Raw genomic sequence first — 25,893 nt, 5'->3', positions numbered from 1 at the left:
TATTTACTGTTGAGAAAGGCATGGATGTTGGGGAACTTGGGGCAATAAATAGGAGGAGTTACATATTACAGAGAAGGAGGTGCTGGAAGTCTTAAAGTGCATCAAGGTAGATAAATCCCCGGGTCCTGATTAAGTATATCCCAGGTTGTTGTGGGAGGCTAGGGAGGAAATTGTGCTAGCAGAGATATTTGAATCATCAACAGCCACAGGAGAGGTGCCTGAAGATTGGAGGGTGGCAAATGTGCCTTTGTTTAAGTAGGGCTCCAGGGAAAAGCCTGAGAACTACAGACCGATGAGCCTAACGTCTGTAGTGGGTAAGTGTTAGAAGGTATTCTGACAGACAGGATCTACAGGCATTTCGAGAGGCAAGGACTGATTAGGAACAGTCAGCATGGCTTTGTGAGTGGAAAATTATGTCTCATGAATTTGATTGAGTTTTTTGAAGGGGAACCAAGAAGGTAGTGCAGTCGATGTTGTCCACATGGACTTTAACAAGGCCTTTGACAAGGTACCGCATGGTAGGTTGTTGCATAAGGTTAAATCTCATGGGATCCAGGATGAGGTAACCAATTGGATACAAAATTGGCTTGACAACAGAAGACCAATGGTGGTTGTGGTGGTTGTTTTTCAAACGAGGTGCTGGGTCTACTGTTTTGTTATTCATAATGATTTGGATGAGAATTTAGGAGGCATGGTTAGTAAGTTTGCAGATAGCACCAAGATTGATAGCATGGTAGACAGTGAAGAAGGTTATCGAGGATTGCAATGGGATCTTGATCAATTGGGCCAGTGGGCTGATGAATGGCAGATGGAGTTTGATTTAGATAAATGTGAGGTGATGCATTTTGGTAGCTTGAATTGTGGCAGGACCTACTCAGCTAATGGCAGGGTGTTGGGGAGAATATAGAATAAAGAGATCTAGGGGTACAGGTTCATAGCTCCTTGAAAGTGGAGTCACAGGTGGAAAGGGTGGTGAAGAAGGCATTCGGCATGCTTGGTTTCATTGGTCAGAACATTGAATATAGGAGTTGGGGCGTCTTGTTGAAGTTGTGCGGCCACACTTGGAATACTGTGTACAGTTTTGTCACCCTATTATAGAAAGAATATTATTGAACTAGAAAGAGTGCAGGAGAGATTTACTAGAATGCTACCGGGACTTGATGGATTGAGTTATGAGAGGCTGGATAGACTGGGACTTTATTCTCTGGAGCATAGGAGGTTTTGGGGTAATCTTCTAGAGATCTATAAAATAATGAGGGGCATAGATAAGGTAAATAATCAACATCTTTTCCCAAAGATAGGGGAGTTTAAAACTAGAAAACATACGTTTAAGATGAGCAAGCAGAGATACAAAAGAATGCAAGGGGACAATTTTTTCCGAGGGCGGTGAGTGTCTGGAACGAGCTGCTCGAGGCAGTAGTAGAGGCAGGTACAATTTTGTCTTTTAAGAAGCATTTAAACAGTTACATGGGTAAGATGGGTACGGAGAGACATGGGCCAAATGTGAGCAATTGGGACTAGCTTAGTGGTAAAACTGGGCGGCCTGGACAAGTTGGGCCAAAGAGCCTGTTTCCATGCTGTAAACCTCTATGACTCTATGACTGTATCATTGATTAGGCCTTAACTGGACTGCTGTGTCCAGTTCTGGACACCATGCATTTGGAGAATGTAAAAATCTTGCAATTAATATTTACCATGATGGGGGAACTGCAATTTGAGAAACCAGAGGAGCTTCATTAAGGGGAAGGTTTATTCAGAGCTTTGAGCATTCTTGATAAAATACATGGGTACAAACCTTTCCCACTATCAAGAGGGTTAGTAACTAGAGGGTGACAGGCAAAAAAATGCGATAAAGAGAACTTTTTGCATGTAACAAAATGTCATGATGAAGAATGCAATGCCTGAAAGGGTGGTGGAAGCAGATTCAGCAATAAATTTCAAAAGGGAGTTGGGCAAGTGTTTAACTTGGCCAAAAATACTTTGGGGAAACAGTAAGGGGGTAAAACTATTGGATAATTTATTAATAAGCTGACGCAAACATGATGAACCAGACAGCAGACCCCTTTGTAGATTTGACAGACTGTGACTTTGAACAGAGTGCTGGAGCTGGGCAATTAAGGGAGCTGGTTAGGAGGAAAAATGTGTGCTCCTTTGCATTTGTTTTTTGTTTTAATTTTCACCCTTTAATAATTTGTTGTTGCTGTAATTACAGGGGTAGAAGCTAGCTGTGGCTGAGTATCTGGTTAGTGGTTGAGCTCTGTTCTGTTCCTAAGGTTTAAAAAGTATGATGGTAAAGTTGATAAAATGCATTCAAAAAGGAACATAGTTAATTGAATAAAATGATTTAAGTAGTTAATAATGACACAATGATGGTGGCACAGGAGGTGTGTTATAGCTGTTGTATGTGGGAGCTCTTGGGTGCCAGTGTGATCCAAGGCAAACCTGTCTGCAGTAAGTGCTTGTGACTTGGTGTTTTGGCTCAGAGTCATTAAGCTGGAGGCCAAACTGCAGACACTGCAATGTAGTGGAAGGAAGGGGATACTTTGTAAAGGTGGGGCAGCAAGGTGGTACAGTGGTTAGCACTGCTGCCTAACAGCAAGAGTTTTAACAACACCTAACAGCGCCAGGGACCCAGGTTCAATTGCAGCCTTGGGTGACTGTGTGTGTGGAGTTTGAACGTTTTTCCCATGCCTGTTTGGGTTTCTTCTGGGTGCTCCAGTTTACTCCCACAGTCCAAAGGTGTGAGGGTTGGGTGGATTGGCCATGCTAAATTGCCCCTTGGTGTCCCAAGATGTGTCGGTTAGGGAGATTAGCAGGGTAAATGCATGGAGTTACAGGAGAGGGTAGGGGTGGGCCTGGCTAAGATGTGGTCCAATGTTAATGTAAGCCTGCTAACATTGTGACACTAATAAATAAACTAAATCAGAAAGTAGAGGCAAGGCAAAAGAGAGAGGTTTTAATATGGGAAATGATAAACAGACAATGACAGGAAACGATAAGAGTGTACAAAGCAAAGAGCACATTAGTAGGTAAGATTAGCGATTACAAAAATAATAAAAGGATAGAACTATAGGTTCTGTTTTGAATACATGTATCATTCATAAGAACACAGCTGGAAAGTACGATCTAATAGTTGTAACTGAAATATGAGTTGAGGTGGGAAACGATAAAGACAAGTCCCTTATGGGAATGATGCACACGCCTCCTAACAGTAGCCATGTGATAGGGCAGAGTATAAAAGAAGAAATCATGGGAGATTGTCAGAAAGTTAAGGAAATAATCATGAACTCTATTCCACATAAACAGGATAAATCAGATGGGAAAAGGTAGCCTAGGTGAGGAGTTCATAAGAGTGTTTATGGGATAGTTTCTTAGAGGAGAGGAGATGGTATGGTGGTATTGTTACCGGATTGATCATCCAGAGACCAGGGTAATTCTCTGGGGACCCAGGTTTGAATCCTGCCACAATAAAATCCTGAATTCAATAAAATATCTCAAACTAAAAGCCTAATGATGACCATGAAACCATTGTCGACTGTTGTAAAAAACCATCGGATTCACTAATGTCCATCCTCACCTGGTCTGGCCCACATCTGACTCCAAACCCTCAACAATGTCTGTGCAGAGTTTGCATATTCTCCCCGTGTCTGTGAAGTTTCCTCCGGGTGCTCCAATTTCCTCCTACAGTCCAAAAGTGTGCAGGCTCGGTTGATTGGCAATGCTAAATTGCCCTTTAGTGTCAGGGGGATTAGCAGGGTAAATACGCGGGGTTATGGGGATTGGACCGGGGTGGGATTGTTGTCGATGTAGGCTCAATGGGTCAAATGGCCTCCTTCTGCACTGAGGGTATTCTATGATTCTATGTAAGTGGTTGACACTTAACTGTCCTCTGAAATGGTCGAGCAAGCTGTTGGTTGTTCCCCTTTCAAGACGTAATGCCGAATTGTCTAAAGCAGAATGCCTTGCCTCGTAATCTGTTAAAAGTGTGTAGGAAGGTGAACTGTCCTTCAGTAGCATTTAGTGGTTAACTAACAGAAATACTCACTTTAAGATGAACACTTAACAATTTATTTATTTAACTAAACGGGTAACGTACCAAATAAAATAAGATTCTGCTGGAATTCTGTTCAAATAAATACATTGCCAATTCATTCACAAAAACTATAGAATTTAGACACACTCAAAAAAAATATACAACCAGGTTTTGTGTCTTTCGGAATCTTCTGGAGTTTCTTGGTTTATTTCTCTGAGAGTTCTTTCTGATTTAGTACCTTTCGTTGGTTTGATGGTGTGTTCTCTTAAAGGATATATAAAGCTGGCAGGGTGGAGAGCTGCTCTCACCCTCTAGGCTGAAGAAGCGACAGTTGCTAACTCCCGTTTTTCCCTCTTGCACTCTTTTATACCTGTGATAACCTATAAATTTTCCTGCAACAGGATTGGTCTGATTTTTTTTCAACACCATCAAATTCACATCTTATAGGTTCTTGGTAGGTTTTGCCTGGGGCAAAATTCAAACGTTCAAATGCCTGAAGCCTATTCCAAGACAACTCTGTTGTCTGGCCTTGGATACAAATGTTTCAGCTTGGATTCAGTATGTAATTTGCATTTTAAAGCTCCAAGCTTTGAAACCAAAACCAGCTTTTAAAGGGACCACAAAATTGTTTTTCCCTCGAGTGTCTTTACATCTTTACCAACTCAAGTTTGCAACAAAGCCACTCAGTCCAAGGGCAATTAGGGTTGGACAGTAAATGCTGACCCAGCCAGCAACACCCACATCCCATAAATTTATTTTTAAAAAACAGCATCTTCTGGAGCCAAAAAGGGAAGAGTCTACTTAAATGGGTCTTTTTCTGTTTGGCTGGATGTAATGAGTGGTGTGCCCACGGGGATCAGTGCTGAAACCTCAGCTTTTTATAATTTCTCTGAATTACTTGGATGAAGGGACCAACGGTATGGTTGTTAAGTTTGCTGATGACCCAAATAACTTGTGCAGAGGACATATGGACTCTATAAATTGTTAGGTTCAAGAATTCACCGACACCTTGTGGCCTGGTACAAGCGTGCGAGTTTATAAGGAGTTCCTTCTCTGTCTTGCATGATGTTACAAGTCGTCTTTTATTGTTCTCTCTTACACAGTCATTATTATACATTACTCCAGAGAATGCCCATTTACATTCATTGTTAATTGAACACATTTGCAGAGGTGGCTGACACTAATTGGTTCTGACCTTTGATCGTGCACTGTCCATGAGATAGTGGTCCCTGTTAAGGTTAGTTGATCACAGCACTGAGAAGCAGCACCTCTCAGCATGTTGTAACATGAAACCTCAGCACATGTGAAACATCAGCATGATTTATCCCATGAGAAAATGTTAGTACAAATTGCAGAAAATATTATAAAAATTATATATGAAAACAACGGTTGGCTTCCCACAGTCCCTCCTTTAATTCTTCCTGACACTCCACAGAAGAAAAATTAAGCAAGCAAGAGCAAATATTGCAAAGCATTCTCTTGTATCTTGAATGGTCCCAACCCTTTTCCTGGAGCAGCCTTCAATAGAAGAGCGTCGACATAAGGGCCAACAGGAGGGGGGACCGATGTGACAGGGAGAAACTTCGCGAACGCCGAAGCCTCACCATAGCTCGTTTGCAACAATATTTAATGACCACAAAAATGAGATACAAAATCAATTTTAAAAAATGAGAAAAACACACTATAGATGTTCCCAGGGAACCCAACCATCCTGAAGCCCAGCTCCATAGGGTAGATGATGGAAGTTGTTTGAATTTCTTGACTTCCTTTTTGATTTGCTCAGCCAAATCAGTGTTGGATTCTGAGTTGTCCGATATATAGGTGCAACATTCAGAGCTGATAAAAGCACACATTCCCCCCCTTGGCTGCTAAGACAAAGTCAAACGCCGTACAGTTCTGGAGGGCTACCATGCAAATAGCTACCATCTCCATCTTAGTACTGAAAAGGTGTCATTAGCTACCTTCCCCAGGACAGAGGCCACATTGACACTTTCCCTGGCCAATTTGGCTGTGCCATACCATTGGAAGCAGGCTATCTCCGTGTTAGTCTTTTTCCTTGCAGGAGAGGGGGTAAAGAGGATGATAGATGTAAGGGATAACAGAGCCAAGGTAGCATGATCCACGCCACTATGCAGATAACCATGGATATGCACCACAGATCTAATTGGTTTCATTGAGAGGGTCCGGTAACAAGACCAACTATGTGCCATTCGGGACGCAAACTATGATAGCATCAGTAGAGTGTCCCAACATGGTGTCATTATTGCCATCACACTGGAAACACCATGGGGCTCTTGGTAGACCTTTAATATGAAGCTCACATGAGGGTGGTTCGCAGGATATATTAAAGAAAGGATACCAACCAATGTGGAAGCCAATATAATTGCAATACATCTGAGGATGAGCAATTGGTACCCAAGGGTGAGAGGGGAACGGGTTCCATTATTGAAACACCACCAAGATATGAGTTCAGAGATGTTGAGTGGGAAGCCTCTTATTGGCACCCCCCCTTGTCCATGGAGGGAAATATGTGAAGAGATCCAACATTTAGAGAGATTAAGGTTTTTAGCATAGGTATAGGACATGTATTGATAAGTATTAACCTGTAATTCCCTAGGGGAGTACTGGGTATCCTCGCATGGTGGACTCGCTGGATTCAAAAAATAGTAAAATTAAGAACATGAGAATGGATATGGAAAAACATGATATTGACGAACACATTGGCCTAATCATTTTGGCAATCAATTAACAGTGTCTAGACTTAGTCTCTCTCTCTAGTGGAGCCCTTTTGGTATGTGATGCATGGATCTACGTTTTCTTGACTTTGACTTACACTGCGGACTGAGAGACAAGCAGAACTTGGTAGGGACCTTCCCACTTAGCGTCACGTGGTTCATGTTGAGGTTTCTTGATGTACACCCACTCGCCTGGAACAATGTCATGTCCGCCTTCGGGTGGTATCTCCGAAGCAGCAGCAACCTGTTGGGAAGCAGAATCTACAGCTTTGGTTAGTGCTAGACAATATGTCATGATGGAATTGCTCATCATGTGACAGTCAGCCGTCCGGAGGTCAAGGGTTCCTGGCAAGGACATTGGCATCAAAAGGGCTCAGCCCGGTGGTTTCATTTGGGGCTGCTCGCATACTGCACAATACTATGGGAAGTGCTTGGGGCCATTTCAGACCCTCTTGATGTTATTTGGAGAGGCGATTCTTTAACGTGCGGTTTGTCTTCTCCACTTGTCCTGACGATTCTGGGTGATAAGGACAGTGGAAATTCCAGGTCATGTTTAGCAAGCGACAAACCTCCTGGCAGACAGTCCCTGTAAAGTGTGTGCCCTAATCTGAGTCTATACTAACAGGCAGACCCCACTGAGGTATTATAGTCTTTACAGAGGACCTTCGCTGTGTGCACGGCGGTGGCGCGATGTGTAGGAGTTGCCTCCATCCATCTAGAGAATTTGTCCACTATAACTAAAACGTCTGCATACACCTGGCACGGCGGCTGTGAAACATAGTCCACTTGTAAGTGCTGAAATGGTCCTGGAGGTGTGGGTGCTTTTAGTTGTGGTACCTGCACCTTGGTTCCAACATTATTCCTTTGACAGATTAGACAGAGATCCACTGCAGCCTGAGTAAACCTTTAAAACCACATCCCGCCAGCTGTGCTGAAATCGCGCTGTTGCCTGTTTGGATCCTAGGCGTCCACAGGAATTAATTTGTTGTGCCAAGTAGGGCATCAGAGTGTCAGGGGTTACTGGTCTTTCTGTCTCACTGTGTCGCCACAAGTCGTTTCAATATAATTTCGCCCCCTTCTCCATCCATGCCCATTTTTCCTGTCGGGTACAGCTGTGTTGCATTTGGGATGATATCTGGAGATCCTGAAGGGAGTGATCCTTCAAAAGCTCGCGGATCTTTGCATTCCCAGATTGTATTCTGGCAGCTGCTTTGGCTGCTTCGTCCGCCAAGACATTTCCTCTGGCCTCCTCGGTGTTATTCCGATTGTGTGCCTCGCATTTCAAAATAGCCACTACTTTCGGCAACAGCATGGCTTCCAATAAATCCTTCGCGTCCTGCCTGTGTTTAATCGGAATTCCTGCTGCTGTGAGAAAACCACGGTGTCGCCATAATTGCCCAAAATTATGAGCTACTCCAAAAGCATATCGAGAATCTGTGTGTATATTGGCAGTTTGATCTTGTGCTATTTTACAAGCTTCCACTGGGGCTTGCAACTCTCCTTATTGTGCAAATGTCCCTGACGGGTGGTTTCCCTTAGCAACCACCGAGTAGAGGTTGGTCACAGCCCAACCTGCTTTCCGGACTCCATTCTCAACAAATGAAGGTTCTCCAAGGCTCCTTTCTTAGTTCTGCTTATTTCCTCCATTTCTTGTCCCAAGTCCACACAGTCATGGGGAATCTCTCCCTCTTCTGACTCTGGGAGCAAGATAGCCGGATTTACCAGGCTTCCCTTCATGATCTCAATGTCGGGTGCTTCCAATACTGTCGTCCACCTCATCCATCTTGGTTTGGTGATCTGAGAGACCCGATTCATTGATAATAAAGTATGAACTGTATGAGGGCGTTTGACGATAAGCTTCTGATCCAAGACTGCACCCACTATTGCATTGACTGCCATGCATGTGGCCTGCACTGTCCACAAGCATGCCCCCCATCTTTGGACCACATTATCCAGTTTTCCCAAATAATATCCTACTGGTTAGAACCTATCACCATAATCCCGGGTGAGTACATAGGTCATATATCCTCCTTTCTCAAGCACAAACAAGATCAAGGGTTTTCTGTTATCGGGGATTCCTAATGCTGGAGCGGTACATAAAGCCTACTTCAGCCGCTGAAAAGTCTGTTTTTGTCCCTTATTTTGTTCTATTTCTTCCTTCAAGTCCCGTTTCTCCTTAAGGAGGTCCATCAACGGTTGTGCCAATTGTTTGTATGAATCTACCCTGCATTGATTGTAGTTGCAAAGGCCCAAAAACACTCTTAATTCCAGGACGGTGGTGAGCTGCTTGGCGGTCTGTATAGCAGCAATCTGATGCCGAGTTACCTCGTTCTTGACCTGGGATACCTTCTGACCCAAATAAACAACTTCCTCCTGAGCAATATGGGCTTCATCAATGCTGGCCTTATGGCCCTTCTGGTGCAAGTCGTCTAACAAAGCCCCCGCATTGTTCTTGTGCTGTTCTTCATCTACACGTTGGATGATAATTGAATTCGTCTGCGGCATCTCATAAAGGTGATTTTACAAAACCATATGATAAACTGTGGGCTGTTGTGGAATCCCTGAGGGAGCCTAGTACATGTGTTCTGGTGTTGGTCTCTTGTAAAAGCAAACTAAGGCTGAACCTCAGGTGCTCGGGGAAGAGACCAAAAACCATTTGCCATTTTGATTACTGAAAACGACTTGTGGTCCGGTGATAGGGCATTAAAGATGGTTGAAGGATCGGCCACCAAGGAGGTTAGTTGATGCACTTGTTGATTAGCATTCCTGTAATCTGTCGAAAACCTTCAAGTTCCATTTGCTCTCTTCCCTGGCCAAACAGGACTGTTGGAAACACTGAGTCTTAATCAATACTCCCCTTTCCACCAATTGGTTCACAAGGGGCAGGATCCCATCTATAGATGTCTGGCTAATGGGATACTACCGAGTGCAGGGCGGAGGGGTCCCGGTGAAGGCTACTGGGTCCATGTGTAACAGTCCACGATCATTCTTGTCTTAGCCAAATAGGCTGTTCCCTCAGTTCGTGTTTCTCCAGGAGCCTGACCTTCCCTTTGAGAAACACAAAGATGAGTGAGTCCACCTGGGTAAGCACGCTCGTTTCCAGGAGGACCTGGGTAACCGTCCCATCTACACAGGCATCTCAATTCTGTGTGGACCCAGCTGTAATGCCAGGGGAACTGTCCAACACTTACGTATTCGTCGTTCTCTCCCCGCCCCTCCGCCCACATCTTATTGCCTGATAGGGAAACTTGTGGTAACTGATCCTTGGCTATACATGTTAACTCTGCTCCGGTGTCCAATAAACAATTCATTGATTCTTTGCCTATGCTCCCATTCACATAAAGGCCGTTGGCTCGTTGTTGCAAAAGAGCCAACAGTGGTGAAGTGAGGGTAGGATCTACTCGTTTTTTGCCACTTGCAGAGCTGCTTCCTGCAGTCGGGCAGTGAGCTGTTTAAATTGCTCTACTAATCTGTCTGGTTCGTCTTTAGCATTCTTCTCAGGATTCCCATTCTACATTTCTCTATCTCGTTCCCGTGCTTGACATGTTTTTGCCCAATGGCTTTCCTTTCCACAATTATGATACTGACCGTCTGTCGTTTGACGAACACACTGTCACTTGCGCGGTTCTGACATTCACAATCATATCCCGTTCTCATTGACTAATGTATGTAACCAGTTAATATAGGTGGTGCCTCCTTCTTCTCAATTAGGTTTGTTAGCCTTCAACGTTTTAGATAATTCCAGCTTCAGGCCATCCACAGACGCTGACTTTAATGGCACCAATGTACTTGTATCTATGTTTTCTGCTGTTAGTTCCTGAATGCCCGAGTGCTCAAGCCAAGTCGTCCTGAACTGTTCTTCATAATCCGATACTACTTCACTCGCTTTTTGTTGACACAACGCTATTTTACTCCGGTCCGTTTTACTTGGCGTGTACACCATGCACCACAGTCGGATCTCGTTCCATCTCTTTATTAACCCTCAGTGCTTCCAAGACATTCGTCATTAACGTTCCACTTTGCCTCTCTGGAACCATAAAGGATAATATCTGTACACTGTCCAACGGGTGAAGCCCATAAATTCCTTTTAGTCGCTTCAAAGTATCCCACTTCTTTGCTCCACTTTTCTTAGGGTGAGTTACTTCTTTAGTCCATTTATCGATCTTTTCTGAGTCTGCTGGTATACGGACTGCCATGTTACCATATTTGTTGTGGGTACAACTGACCCCACCTCCATCTGTTGTTCTTTCAGACTCAATCTTCACCCTCTTATATTTCAGGGGGAAAAGCTTCATCGGTGTTACTTCCTCTTCCTCCTCCTCCTCAGAAGACGCTTTGCCTCCAAAGACTTTTAGCTGTTTTGCCCGTACTACTTGCTTGTTTCATTCCAGAATAGGGGACATTCTGGGAATGAGTACTGATAGAGGCTTACTGTGCCGCAGAATCACAACCTCGTCTGCAAATTTCCAACATTCCTGTTTCTCCTCCTTCAAAGAGGTACAAACTGCGGCTAATTGATCCAGGAGCCCCTTTTGATCTGACTCTACACGTCTGATAGTTTAATTTTGTAGCATGAGTTGTCTCATCACGACAAGGGAACAGCGAATGTGGTCCTTGCTGGATAACCTTTCGGCTTTACCCCACGCTCGCCTAATATCATCCAAGGCTCATTATCCCTTGGAGGCACCATACTTTTATTTAATTTTAAAGCATGTTTTCTTTAAATCGAACCGCTATTCTACCAACTCTTTCAGTTGATGCATCATCTTTTTCTCTGTTACATTCAGATAAGTACTGTCGCCCTTCTCTAATAGATTTTACTTTTATTCCTATTTCCTGCCATCCTCAACTCTGAGTACTAGTGAAGTCTTCAGCTGTTGGAGTCAAATAATGACCGTAGGCTATCCTTTAGCCGAGGAGTGCACTCAATGGGGGTCTCGAACCGAAATATCTAGACCAGGTGTCAGACAAATGTGGAATCATGCGAGCAGCCAACTGAGAGTCGCATAATGGAGAAGAACCTTTGTTAAGAGGGGTTCTTTCCCCTCGGTGCCAATGGGTTCGTCGATGCCCCTCAAGTCAAATTCAATCAGTGATCCTGCCGACAATGCCAGAATTGTTAGGTTCAAGAATTTGCTTGTGGTCTGGTACAAGTTTATTAGGAGTTCCTTCTTTTGTTACCAGTCTTCTTCTATTCTGTCTTACACAGTCATTATTATACATCACTCCAGAGAACGCCCATTTACATTCATTGGTTAATTAAACACATTTGCAGTGGTGTTGACACAAATTGGTTCTGACTTCTGATCGTGCAATGTCCATGAGTTAGTGGTCTGTACCAAAGTTAGCTGATCACAGTGCTGAGAAGCAGCACATCCCAGCATGTTGTAACATGAAACCTCAGCACAAGTGAAACATCAGCATGATTCATCCTGTGAGAAAACGTTGGTACAAATACATTGTAGAAAATGTTATAAAAATTATAAAACAACGGTTGGCTTCCCGCAAAAGGCTCATAGGTTAAATTAATTGGCAAAGATCTGGCAAATGGGGAATAATGTGGACAAATGTTAAATTGTCCAATTTGGCAAGAAGAATAAAAGAGCAGCATATCTAAAAGGTGGGAGATTGCAGAGATTCAATGGGACCTGGTGTCATCATGCATGAATTGCGAAAGTTAATATGCAGGTACAGTAAGTAATTAGGAAAGCTAATACAAAGTTATTGTTTGTTGCACAGGGAATTGAATATAGAAGTAGAGAGGTTATACTTTAGTTGTTCAAAACACTGGTGAGACCACATCTGGAGTATTGTATACAGTATTGGGCTCCTCCTTTAAGAAAGGATGTAAATGCATTGGAAACAGTTCAAAGAAGGTTTTAAACTAATACCAGGAATGGATGGGTTGCCTTATAATGAAAGGTTGGACCAGCTAGGCTTGCATCTGCTGGAGTTTGGAAAAGTATGAGGTGACTTGTTTGAAGCATACAAGATTCTGAGGGGTATTGACAGTGTGGATATAGAGTCGATGTTTCCTCTTGTCGGAGAATCTGGAATTAGGAGTCACTGTTTAAAAGTAAGAGATCATCCATTTCAGACAGCGATGAGGAGAAATTTCTTTCTCTGAGGATCATGGGTCTTTGGAGCTCCTTCAAAAGCAGTGGGAACAGAGTTTGATTATTTTTAAGGCAGGAATAGATAGATTATTAATAAACAAAATGGTGGTAGGTTAAAATCAGATCAGCCATGATCTAATTAAATGGTGGAGCAGGCTCGATGGGCCAAGTGGCCCACTCCTGCTCCTAATTCAGATGTTCATAAATAGCATTGTTAGTATTTTTGAGTTTTTGTATATTTTGTAAAGTAAGATTTGTTTACCATTCTCTTCCTATTTTCACTTTCTGGTACCTCTTTGATGAAACGTTCAGTCTTCTGACCTAATATCTCCAACTTGGTGTCATATTTTGTTTTATAGTGTTCTGTTGAAACCTCTTGGGATGGTTTATTGCCTTAGAGGCAGTATATAAATAAAATTTGTTGTTGATGCAAGACCCTCTGGGTTTAATGGATAATTTTGTGTCCATTTCCAGGGGATTGTTGATTCTGAACAGGAGGCATTTGAGCTGCTACCAGATGATGAACGTCAGTGTGAGACATGCAAGACAACATGTTTCCTATCTGCTATTACATGTGCCTGTGATCCCAATAGGCTGGTGTGCCTTTATCATATTGATGACCTGTGCAGTTGCCCAGTGACGAACTACTGTCTCAGGTAAGCTCAGGTAATATTTCAGTATAGGTAACTAATAACGATTTGTACAAATGATCATCAATGAATCTTTGGGCACTCTGACATTGATCATTTTGTTAGCTATTGAACTTGGTTCTTTTTTTGTGGATTGTGTTCATTCTGATTATGGAGAATACCCACTGAACACTGGGTTCCTTAAATGTAACAAAAAGCTGAATACCGTGGTTCTCAGATCAGTGGAGTGCATATTCTGTTTCGTGTGACAACTCTAAGATGTTTTTTGTGCCTTGACAACCATATATGCACAGAGTGTTATCAGCTGGAAAAACCTGATTTGAGAGTTTTCAGAGCTTCAGCAGCAGCTTGAGTCACAGCAGTGATTCCATGAGGTTAAGAGTTTTGTGGATAACATATTTTTGGACGATGGCCACCCTGTAGCTTAAGTGTGTGCAAAGGTGACCATGAGGTGGACCATGCAGGTAATGCGGGAGTTCTCTGAGTGTGTCTCACTCACCAAACAATATTCTGTTCTGAGTACGGATAGTGATGATTCCTCTGGGAAGTGCAGCCAGAGCCAAGTCCATGGCACCATAGCTGGCTCAGTTGCAGAGGGAACACGATGAAGATTGGGAAGGTGACAGTGATTGAGGAATATGCAGGTGTTTCTGTAGCTGGAGACTTTAACCTAGAATGCAGTGCTGTCTCCTTGATCAGGGATGTCACTTAGTGGCTGCAGAACACTTAGGTGGACAGAAGTAGTGAAGTGTGATGGTGGTAAAAGCCAGTAGTTGTGGTTCATTTGGTGCCAAAGAAGGAGCTAGGAAAGAGGATAAGGAAATGGAGTTCTATAGTTTGTACTGAACTTCTTTCTAACCTAGTATTTAAAAGGCCCAACAAGGGACTATGTGCCATTGGGTCCAGTAATGGGAAAACATAGATTCCCTGCAATGCAGTAAGAGGCCATCCAACCATTAAATCTGCCCCGACTCTCCGAAAGAGCATCTCACACATGCCCACTCCCCACCCTATCCCCGTAATCTCACATTTACCATGACTAATCCACCTAACCTACACATCCTTGGATACTAAGGGGCAATTTACCAAGGATAATCCACCTAATCTGCACATCTTTAGATCATGGGAGGAAACTGGAGCGACCAGAGGACACCCACGAAGACACTGGGAGAACATGCAAACTCCACACAGTCACCCAAGGCCGGAATCGAACCTGGGTCCCTGGCACTGTGAGGCAGCAATGCTAACCACCGTGCCACCTTTTAATGAACTAGAACAGATAAGAAAGTAAAAGGGAGGAAACATCTAAGCAACAGTGACTCAAATAGAATATGCTTTAAGACGATAATACTGAAAGACCTAAGTATGGTGAAATTAGAAAAAACTATTGAGACTCCATGGATGAATGAATGCATTGGGATACACAGAAGCAATATGGCCATTGTTGTCAATCCCTCAAAATGAAGATGTCTTCTGCCAGGATCCATGATTTGTGAATCCACAGTTGACTCAGCAGGCTAATTCTGAAGCCACAGCTCTTGGACATAGAGGATGAGTAGCCTTGAGGGAAGGAGGGAGGGGAAGCCAAGGTTCTACTCTCTTCTGCATTTGTACCTTCCCCACAGTGGAATTCGAGGCCAGTTTCTGTCTATTGGATGAGGCATTGCCACATCACACCACTGTCAATTTGTCTGATTTTCACATTAATGAAGATTTATGAGGATGATACCTGATAACCAATCAGGAAAGGTCGAATGTAAACTGAAGGGTGACCTGATTTTTAAGATTATGAGGAGTGGATAGATACAGTGAGAATCTTATCACTTGTGGGGAAGAGAATAAGTCTAGGCCATCAATATAAGTTAGTCACCAAGAAGTTTAATTAAGAATTGAAAAAACTTCTTTACCCAAAGAGTGGTGAGAATATGAAACTTCGCATAATAACAGAACAATTATAGTGAAGAAAGAAATTATTTGGCCTATTGAATCTGCACTGGCAGTCTGAAAAATCATGCTACCTAATCCAGTTCCCCTGCCTCATCCCGACAAATCTTGAAAATTCTTTTCAGATAGCAATCTGGCTGGTCTTATACAAGCCCAACCTGACCTTTTACTTCTTCACTGCTTTACTACCAAAAGACCCTTGATACACTACTTAGGCCTCATCTGGAAACTGTGTTCATTCTGGAAGGATGTGAAAGCATTGGACAGAGTACAGAGGAGATTCCAGGCATAAACAACTGTAGCTACAAGGATAGAGATGAGGAATGTTGAAGTGAATAGTATAGATGCGTTTAAGAGGAAGCTAAGCAAGCATATAGCAGAGAAGATAAAAGGGGGTTATGATAATAGACTTAGATGATGAAAGACGGGAGGAGGCTTGAGTGGAGTATAAATGCCACATGGACTGGTTCTATTGAACAGCCGGTTTCCATCCTATATGATCCTGTACAAAGAAAAATAAGAAATGGATGTACAAAGATGGTGAAGGTTTCTTTTATTCTCGCATTCAAAACTAGATACCGTTACACACTGGATGAGCTCCCATCAATGCTTTATGGAGTGAAAGAGCGAGCCCAGTCATATGACAACTGGGTGGGCAAAGTGAGAGAAGCCTTGGAAGCAGAACTTAATCGCAAGAAAGGTCTGAATTATTTATTTGGTTTCTTTTATTCATTTTATGAATTATAATGCACTCTTGCACAGCATTCTTTATCTTCTGGCCAGCTGGTAGACTGTATTTTTCAATATTTTGAGATGGAAGTCTAAGTCTAAAAAAACTTACAAACAATAAATTTCCAAGATAATATTTATCCGCGCAGAGGGGCGGCTGGAGCGGCGCTTTCTGCGCGGTGGGGCGGCCGGCGCAGCCCCAGGCGGGGGGTTGGTGCGGCGCAAAGCTTCTCTCTGTGTGTGGGGAGGTCGGGGGGGTTGGGGCGGCGCTTCTCTGGGCAGGTGGGGGGGCAATACTGCACTAAATAATGCCCTTAAAACATGAAAGAAAACTTAATATCAGCTGCACTACTGTCATCATACTTTTTATAGTGAGATTTCAACTGCCATGTTTTGTTCGCCTGTCCGTGTTCCCCTGAGGTCTGCTTCTGTACCTCTTCTGCAAAGTTTCAAATTATACCCAAGACCAGTTCATTAATATATATCAAGAGATCAGTAGCCCTGACACCAACCCCTAGGGAACACCACTGTCCACTTCTGTCCAATCTACATGCCAACCATTCACCACCGCTATCTATTTCCACACCTTCACTAATTTTGTATCCATGTAGCCACTTTTGCTCATAAAACTTTAATATGGCATTTTATCGATTCCCATCTGAATATCTACATTTACACACACACAAGCTAGACAGAGCGAAGGAGCTCATGCCCCCTATTTTACATCACATTGATGGGGTGGGAGCCGAGTTGGACGTCGAGGGAATGCGGAGGCAGGTTCAGATTGGATGCCAGGGTCGGATTGGGCAGGGTAGGGTCGGGTCTGACATCGAGGGTGCAGGTCTAGTCGAAGGTAGGGCTTTGGTTGGACATAGAGTGTGTGGGTCTGGTCAGATGTCTGGATGCAGGAGTCAGGTTGATTCATGGGGCAGGGTGCAGGTAGGCGGCGTGGATTAAGTCAGTGGGCAAGGGGTCGGTTCGGAGGTCGGGGGAGTCGGGCTAGACATCGGTGGCGGTGGTTGAGTCAGATGTAGGTGGGCGGGGTTTGAGTTGGACATTGGGGGTCGGATGTTGAAATTCGTGGGGAGTCGAGTCCAAAGCCGGGGGTGCAGGGATCGGTTGTTGGAGTGGCAGGGATCGGATGCTGGTGTCAGGTCAGTTCATTGGGCAGGGGACAGGTCAGAAATCGGGCGCAGGTTGAAAGTCGGGGGGTGGGGGGAGGTTGTGTCAGTTGTTGGAGCGGCAGGAATCAGGATGGATGTGAGATTTAGGTTGAATGTGGGGGTTGGGTCCGATGACTGGTTGAGTTGGACTTCGAGGGTGTAGGATCAGTTGTTGGGGGCGGGTTGGACGTTGGGGTGCAGGGCTCGAGTCGGATGTTGGGGGTCAAGGCAGGGTGAGACATGAGAAGGCAGGGATTGGAAGTTTTTGGGGAGAGCAAGGTTGTGGGTCCGATGTTGGGGGGGCACAGCAGGGGTCTGGTCGGATGTTTGGGTGTGGAGATGCCGGCGTTGGACTGGGGTAAACACAGTAAGAAGTCGATGGTAGTCATGATGTGGAGATGCCGGCGTTGGACTAGGGTAAACACAGTAAGAAGGATGTTTGGGCACAGGGGGTTTGAAGCGGTTTGGGGGGCGGGGGTAAAGTCAGATGTTTGGGGTTGAAAGTCGACAGGGGCAGGGTCAGGTGGGATGCAGGTGGCCCGGTAGGACACCGAGTCGGATGTCGATGGGTGGGCTTGGCTCTGGCATCGGTGGGCGGGGCTCAGGTTTCGGTTTTCTTCCATCCTTGCGGGGTAAATACTTCAGGTTACAGGAATGGGGTCTGGGTGGGATTATTGTCGGTGCAAGCTTCCTTCTGCACTGCAGAGATTCTTAGGGATATGGTCCCCAGAAGAGTAGGGGGTTTTGGTTCAGTCGGACAGCATGGTCGGTGCAGGCTTGGAGGACCAAAGGGCTTGTTCCTGTGCTGTAATTTTCTTTGTTCTTTGAATAGAGAAGTTCCATTCCTGGGATGAGGGGCTCATTTTATGAGGAACGTTTGAACAGGTTGGGCCTACACTCATTGGAGTTTAGAAGAATGAGAGGTGATCTTATGGAAACAAGTAGACCCTGAGGAGTTTTGATATGGTACATACTGTGAGGGTGTTTACATTTGAGAGAGATGAGAAACAGGGGATACAGTGGAAGAATAAGAGGTCTACTATTTAAGACAGATGAGATTTTTTTTCTCTCTCAAAGGCTCAGTAATCTGTGGTTTTCTCTAGCCCAGAAGGCAGTGGAGGCTGGGTTATTGAATTTATTCAAGGCAGAGTTAAACAGACTTTGATATGATGTGGACAGACATGGGAGTCGAAGATTTTGGGAGGCAGGCAGGAAGTAGAATTGAGACTTCAACCAGGTCGGTCATGATCTTCTTGAATGGTGGAGTAGGCTCAGAGTGCTTTTTGTCATGATGTTCATCCCTGACTCTATGAGTCACCTGTTCTTTTCTCTGCCCAAGTAATAATGTGTAGTGTCTCAGCAGATAACTTGTATCAGTCAAATAAAATATGAAAAGGCATCAGTGATTTGTGATGTAAATTCATTGTATTATTTCTTGGAATGTATTGTTTAGATTAATTAAAGCATGTCTGAATTAAGGGGCAGGATTCTCTGGCCGTTCACTGGTGGCGGGATCCTCTGGTCCTGCCGGCTGCACATCCCTGCCCAAGATGTCAGTGGGGATACAAAGTAGGCAGCATTGTTGGATTTGTGTATGATACATCCCACTGTCCCTAGTTGGGGTGGTTAGACATCAACTTGCCTCCGTCATGCCTCTTGGTCCAAGATATTATCCCACTAAGTTGGTTAGAGATTGTTGCATCCACCATCTGCCTCTTGCTGCTCATCTTGTTAACCCTTGCTCATAAGGGTTCATGAGAAGGACGTGGCAAGAGGGAAATCGGCGAATGGGTTGGAGCGTTTGAGGGGGATTGAGCCTGAGGTTCGGGGAATGTGAGGGGGATCACACGTGAGGGTCAGGGAGAGGGGATGAGGCTGAAGATTGTGGAGTGGGAGAAACTGCAAATCTGGGGGTCAGGGACTGGGTGAGGTGGCGAATAGGAGGGTTGGGGAGTGGGTGAGATGATGAGTCTGAGAGTCGGGGAATTGGAGAGGCGATGAAGTTGTGGGTCGGGGAGTGGGTGAGGCTGCAAATCTGGGGGTCAGGGATTGGGAGAGGTGGCGACTCGGAGGGTAGGGGAGTGGGAGAGGCAGCATGTCTGAGGGTCGGGGAGTTTTTGTTTAATTGTTCAATCTAGGAATTCAATAGTATAAAATACTTCACTTACAGGGTATAATGTTTTCTGATGAGAAAAGTTCCACAGAACCTACAGCTTTTACATTGGTAAATGTTGCTTAATTTAATGTTGCACTTTGCAGCAACAGAACTAGAAGATTAAGCAAGGACTTCACTTATTCACTCATGCTTGTTGGGAGGGTGGTTGATTACAGAGTATCACTTAATACCGCAGCAGCAATAATTTAAATGCTGTTATTAAAAAGTATTATTTAGTATACGGGTTTCTCACAAGCCTCTGAACTTAGCGTGTTTGTGTTGTTTTATGTTCTGATGGCATGTCATGAGGCTGCAATTTGTGCTACAGATGTAGAATCGTTTATATTCAACATTGTTGTTGCATGTCGACCTAAAGTTTAATGTAGAAGCAGAACCTGTGGAATTGTCTACCCCAGAAGGTTAAGAATGTTCCATCATTGAACATATTTAAACATGGATAAACAGATTTTTGGTGTCTCAGAATTAAGGCTTAAGGGGAGTGGGCAGGAAAATGGAGTTGAAACCCAAGCGCAGCCCTGATTGTATTGAATGGCTAAGGAGGCTTGATGGGCTGAGTGGTCTACTCCTGATTCTGTTTCTTGCATTCTCATTCCAAACCTCAGCCACTTGATGCAGGAAAAAGTTTCATTTTTCTTCATATAGTTTTTGCTTCTTTTGCGAATTATTTTAAATCTGTGTCCCCTTGTTTATGATCCTTAAAAGTTTCACCCTATCTACACTAGATAGTAGCCATGATGCAGAGATGCCGGCGTTGGACTGGGGTAAGCACAGTAAGAAGTCTCACAACACCAGGTTAAAGTCCAACAGGTTTACTTGTAGCACAAGCCACTAGCTTTCAGAGCGCTGCCCCTTCATCAGGTGAGTGGGACTTCAGATCACAAACAGGGCATATAAAGACACAAACTCAATTTACAAAATAATGGTTGGAATGCGAGTCTTTACAGGTAATCAAGTCTTAAGGGTACAGACAATGTGAGTGGAGAGAGGGTTAAGCACAAGTTAAAGAGGTGTGTATTGTCTCCAGCCAGGACAGAAAGTGAGATTTTGCAAGCCCAGGCAAGTTGTGAGGGTTACAGATAGTGTGACATGAACCCAAGATCCCGGTTGAGTCCGTCCTCATGTGTGGAACTTGGCTATCAGTCTCTGCTCAGCGACTCTGCGTTGTCGTGTGTCGTGAAGGCTGCCTTGGAGAACGCTTACCCGAAGATCAGAGGCCGAATGCCCGTGACCGCTGAAGTGTTCCCCAACAGGAAGAGAACACTCTTGCCTGGTGATTGTCGAGCAGTGTTCATTCATCCGTTGTCGTAGCGTCTGCAAGGTCTCCCCAATGTACCATGCCTCGGGACATCCTTTCCTGCAGCGTATCAGGTAGACAACGTTGGCCGAGTTGCAAGTGTATGTACCGTGTACCTGGTAAGTGTATGTACAGTGTACCTGGTGGTTGGTGTTCTCACGTGAGATGATGGCATCCGTGTCGATGATCCGGCACGTCTTGCAGAGGTTGCTGTGGCAGGGTTGTGTGGTGTCGTGGTCACTGTTCTCCTGAAGGCTGGGTAGTTTGCTGCGGACAATGGTCTGTTTGAGGTTGTGCGGTTGTTTGAGGGCAAGAAGTGGGGGTGTGGGGATGGCCTTGGCGAGATGTTCGTCTTCATCGATGACATGTTGAAGTCTCCGGAGAAGATGTCGTAGCTTCTCCGCTCCGGGGAAGTACTGGACGACGAAGGGTACTCTGTCCGCCGTGTCCCGTGTTTGTCTTCTGAGGAGGTCGGTGCGTTTTTCACCTTGGCGCGTCGGAACTGTCGATTGATGAGTCGAGCATCATATCCTGTTCTTATGAGGGCATCTTTCAGCATCTGGAGGTGTCTGTTGCGATCCTTTGCAGACACACGGAACAGCCATGGGGACCAAATTCGCACCTCAAAACGCCAACATCTTCATGCACAGGACCTTCAACCGATGCTATACACTAGATACATCAATGAGAGCACCATCTACCAGGTACACGGTACATACTCTTGCAACTCGGCCAATGTTATCTACCTGATACGCTGCAGGAAAGGATGTCCCGAGGCATGGTACATTGGGGAGACCATGCAGACGCTACGACAACGGATGAATGAACACCGCTCGACAATCACCAGGCAAAAGTGTTCTCTTCCTGTTAGGGAACACTTCAGCGGTCACAGGCATTCGGCCTCTGATCTTCGGGTAAGCGTTCTCCAAGGCGGCCTTCACGACACACGACAACGCAGAGTCTCTGAGCAGGGACTGATAGCCAAGTTCCGCACACATGAGGACGGCGTCAACTGGGATCTTGGGTTCATGTCACACTATCTGTAACCCCCACGATTTGCCTGGGCTTGCAAAATCTCACTAACTGTCCTGGCTGGAGACAGTACACCTCTTTACCCTGTGCTTAACGCTCTCTCCACTCACATTGTCTGTACCTTTAAGACTTGATTACCTGTAAAGACTCGCATTCTAACCATTATTTTGTAAATTGAGTTTGTGTCTTTATATGCCCTGTTTGTGATCAGAACTCCCACTCACCTGATGAAGGGGCAGCGCTCCGATAGCTAGTGGCTTGTGCTACCAGATAAACCTGTTGGACTTTAACCTGGTATTGTGAGACTTCTTACTGTACTCTATTTAGACCCCTCTACCAAATTTCCTCTCTGCCTTCTTTTCTCCAAGGAAAATAGTCCCGACTTCTCCGATCTATCTTCACAATGCGAGTTCCCCATTCCAGGAACCATTCTCCTGAATATTCCCTGCACACTCTCGCTCTCTCTTTTTCTGATCCTATCACATCCTTCCGAAAGCGCAGAGTCCAGAATTGCAATACTGTAGCTGTGGCCAAACTAGCGTCTTATACCAAAGAAAATTACAGCACAGGAATAGGCCCTTTGGCCCTCCAAGTCTGTACTGACCATGCTGCCTGACTGAACTAAAATCCCCTACTCTTCTGGGGACCATAACCCTCTATTCCAATCCTATTGATGTATTTGTCAAGATGCCCCTTAAAAGTCACTATCGTATCTGCTTCCACGACCTCCCCAGCAGTGAGTTCCAGGTACCCACCACCCGCTGTGTAAAAAAACTTGCCTCATACATCTCCTTTAAACCTTGCCCCGTACATCTCCTTTAAGTCTTGTCCCACGCACCTTAAGCCTATGCCCCTAGTAATTCACTCTTCCACCCTGGGGAAATAGCTTCTGACTATCCACCCGGGCCATGCCCCTATCAGTTCGCCCCTCAACCTCTGTTGTTCCAGTGAGAACAAACCAAGTTTCTCCAACCTCTCCTAATAGCTAATGTCCTCCATACCAGGCAACATCCTGGTAAATCTTTTCTGTACCCTCTCCAAAGCCTCCACATCCTTCTGGTAGTGTGGCAACCAGAATTGAACACTACGTTCCAAGTGCAGCCTAACTAAGGTTCGATAAAGCTGCAACATGACTTCCCAATTTTTAAACTCAGTGCCCCGGTCGATGAAGGCCTTCTTGACTACCTTCTCCACCTGTGTTGCCACTTTCAGTGGCCTGTGTACCTGTACACCCAGGTCCCTCTGCCTATCAATACTCTTAAGGGTTCTGCTATTTACTGTATATTTCCTATTTTATTAGACCTTCCAAAATGCATTACCTCACATTTATCTGGATTAAACTCATCTGCCATCTCTTCGCCCAAGTTTCCAACTGATCTATATCCTGCTGTATCCTCTGACAGTCCTCATCGCTATCCGCAAATCCACCAACCTTTGTGTCGTTCGTAAACTTACCAATCAACCCAGTTACATTTTCCTCCAAATCATTTTTATATATATATTACAAACAGCAAAGGTCCCAACACTGATCCTTGAGGAACGCCACTTGTCACAGCCCTCCATTCAGAAACACACCCTTCCGCTGCTATCCTCTGTCTTCTATGACTGAGCCTGTTCTGTATCCATCTTGCCAGCTTCCCTCTGATCCCATGTGACTTCACCTTCTGTACCAGTTCAACATATCCTCCTTGCTCTTCTATTCTACACCCTTATTAGTAAAGCTTAGGTAACCACTCTCAGCCTGTCCTGCCACCTTCAATGACTTGCACACATCCAGATCGTTCTGTTCCTGCCACTGTTTTACTCTCCATTTATCGTGGTTCCACCTTTATTCCCATGGACCTTCTTCTGCCACCTGTCTGCCTAATTGTCTATATACCTTTTGAAGTTCTACTGTTGTAAAGCAGAGGTTGATCCTCCCTCTGAGAACTAACACCAAAACACCCAAAGAGGAGTACCTCGCCTTATAATCTGTAAAAGTTTGTGTGAAGTGGTGTGACCTGCACTTCAGCAACTTCTAGTGCTTAAATAAAAATAAATCCCTGACACTCTCTAAAACGAACACGTAACAATTTATTTATCTAACAGTGAACAAATTAACTAAATTATTAATAAACTGAATAAATCCCTTCTAACTATTAACTATTCCCGAATAAAACAAAGATTCTAATGGTATGCTGTTCCAATAAATGCAATTCCCACTCACCAACAAAAATAGTATTTAACTCGAAATTACAACCAGGTTTTGTGTCTTCTGGAATATTCTGGGCCTTCCCTGTTGATTCTTCTGTCTGGAACTTCTTTCTTCTTTGGTATTTTGCTTTCCAGATGCCTTTTCCAAGACTTAAATGAAGCTATGAGAGCCAGCGATTCTCTCTCACCCTCCCGCTCTGAGAGAGTGAGAGAGCTGTCAGCTGTTACCTCTGGCAGGTGGTAGTTGCTCTCTCTCTTGTCCCACTATCTGCTTCTTTTATACCTGTGATGACATATCAATAGTTCCCACAACAGGATTGGTGCGAGGTTGTCAAAAACATCAGATTTAAATATAATCGGTTCTTGGTAGCTAAGTGCCTGATTCAAATTGATTGGCAAAATTCAAAAGTCTGTTGCCTTTGTAAAAAACTGCTGCTTGGCCTTCCAATACAAATGTTTCAGTTTGGGGCTCCCTATGTACTTGCATTTTTAAGCACCATTTTTTTAAAGGGACCATGCAATGTTTTCTCCCAAGTATTTTACTATTTTACAAACACCAGTCTACACTTACTCGAACCAACTTCGCAACACTATGCTGTCCTCACAGTTCATAATACTTTCAACAGATGGGTTTTTATAAACATAGATATATGTATCAAATTCATTGTTCAATTGGAGAAACAAATTAAGTTTATTCGACACAATTTGCCTTTAATCCATTATTATGCATGTGTCTTCAAATGGTAGTTAACTTAGTCCGGGGTCATAGTCACTGGAAGCTCTCAGTATGAGGCTGATTTGATCCGTTCATCTCCTGCTCCCCCTGACCCTCCGCCTGACCCTCCGCCTGACCCTCCGCCTGACCCTCCGCCTGACCCTCCCCCTGACCCTCCCCCTGACCCTCCGCCTGACCCTCCCCCTGACCCTCCGCCTGACCCTCCGCCAGACCCTCCGCCTGACCCTCCGCCTGACCCTCCCCCGACCCTCCCCCGACCCTCCCCCGACCCTCCCCCGACCCTCCCCCGACCCTCCCCCGACCCTCCCCCGACCCTCCCCCGACCCTCCCCCGACCCTCCCCGACCCCGCCCCCCGACCCTCCCCCGACCCTCCCCGACCCTCCCCCGACCCTCCCCGAGCCCGCCCCCCGACCCTCGCCCCGACCCTCCCCCCGACCCTCCCCCCGACCCTCCCCCCGACCCTCCCCCCGACCCTCCCCCCCGACCCTCCCCCGACCCTCCGCCCGACCCTCCGCCCGACCCTCCGCCCGACCCTCCGCCCGACCCTCCGCCCGACCCTCCGCCCGACCCTCCGCCCGACCCTCCGCCCGACCCTCCGCCCGACCCTCCGCCCGACCCTCCGCCCGACCCTCCGCCCCCGGCCCTCCGCCCGCCCTCCGCCCCCGACCCTCCCCCCGCCCTCCCCCCCTCCCCCCCTCGCCCTCCCCCCCTCGCCCTCCCCCCCTCGCCCTCCCCCCCTCGCCCTCCCCCCCTCGCCCCCCCCCTCCCCCCCCCCTCGCCCTCCCCCCCTCGCCCTCCCCCCCTCGCCCTCCCCCCCTCGCCCTCCCCCCCTCGCCCTCCCCCCCCTCGCCCTCCCCCCCCCTCGCCCTCCCCCCCCTCGCCCTCCCCCCCCTCGCCCTCCCCCCCTCGCCCTCCCCCCCTCGCCCTCCCCCCCTCGCCCTCCCCCCCTACCTCCCCTCGCCCTCCCTCCCCTCGCCCTCCCCCCTGCCCTCCCCCCCTCGCCCTCCCCCCCTCGCCCTCCCCCCCACTCGCCCTCCCCCCCCCCTCGCCCTCCCCCCCCCCTCGCCCTCCCCACCCCCCTCGCCCTCCCC

At 45.9% G+C, this 25,893-nt stretch overlaps 1 protein-coding gene across 2 annotated transcripts in view; it reads left to right on the top strand.

Moving 5' to 3' along the window:
- The window catches only part of kdm5a (lysine demethylase 5A), a 323,208-nt gene that overhangs the window by 170,676 nt on the left and 126,639 nt on the right, over positions 1 to 25,893 (top strand). For both annotated transcript variants that reach the window (XM_078220321.1, XM_078220322.1), the window contains 2 exons: positions 13,359 to 13,540; positions 16,054 to 16,178. In XM_078220321.1, coding sequence (XP_078076447.1) covers positions 13,359 to 13,540; positions 16,054 to 16,178 — 307 coding nt within the window. The remainder of the gene's footprint in view (positions 1 to 13,358; positions 13,541 to 16,053; positions 16,179 to 25,893) is intronic.

Source organism: Mustelus asterias, chromosome 9, assembly GCF_964213995.1.
Source record: "Mustelus asterias chromosome 9, sMusAst1.hap1.1, whole genome shotgun sequence".
NCBI classification, from domain to species: domain Eukaryota; kingdom Metazoa; phylum Chordata; class Chondrichthyes; order Carcharhiniformes; family Triakidae; genus Mustelus; species Mustelus asterias.
Note: the sequence above shows the minus strand (reverse complement) of the source record. Positions and strands in the feature narration are given on the sequence as shown.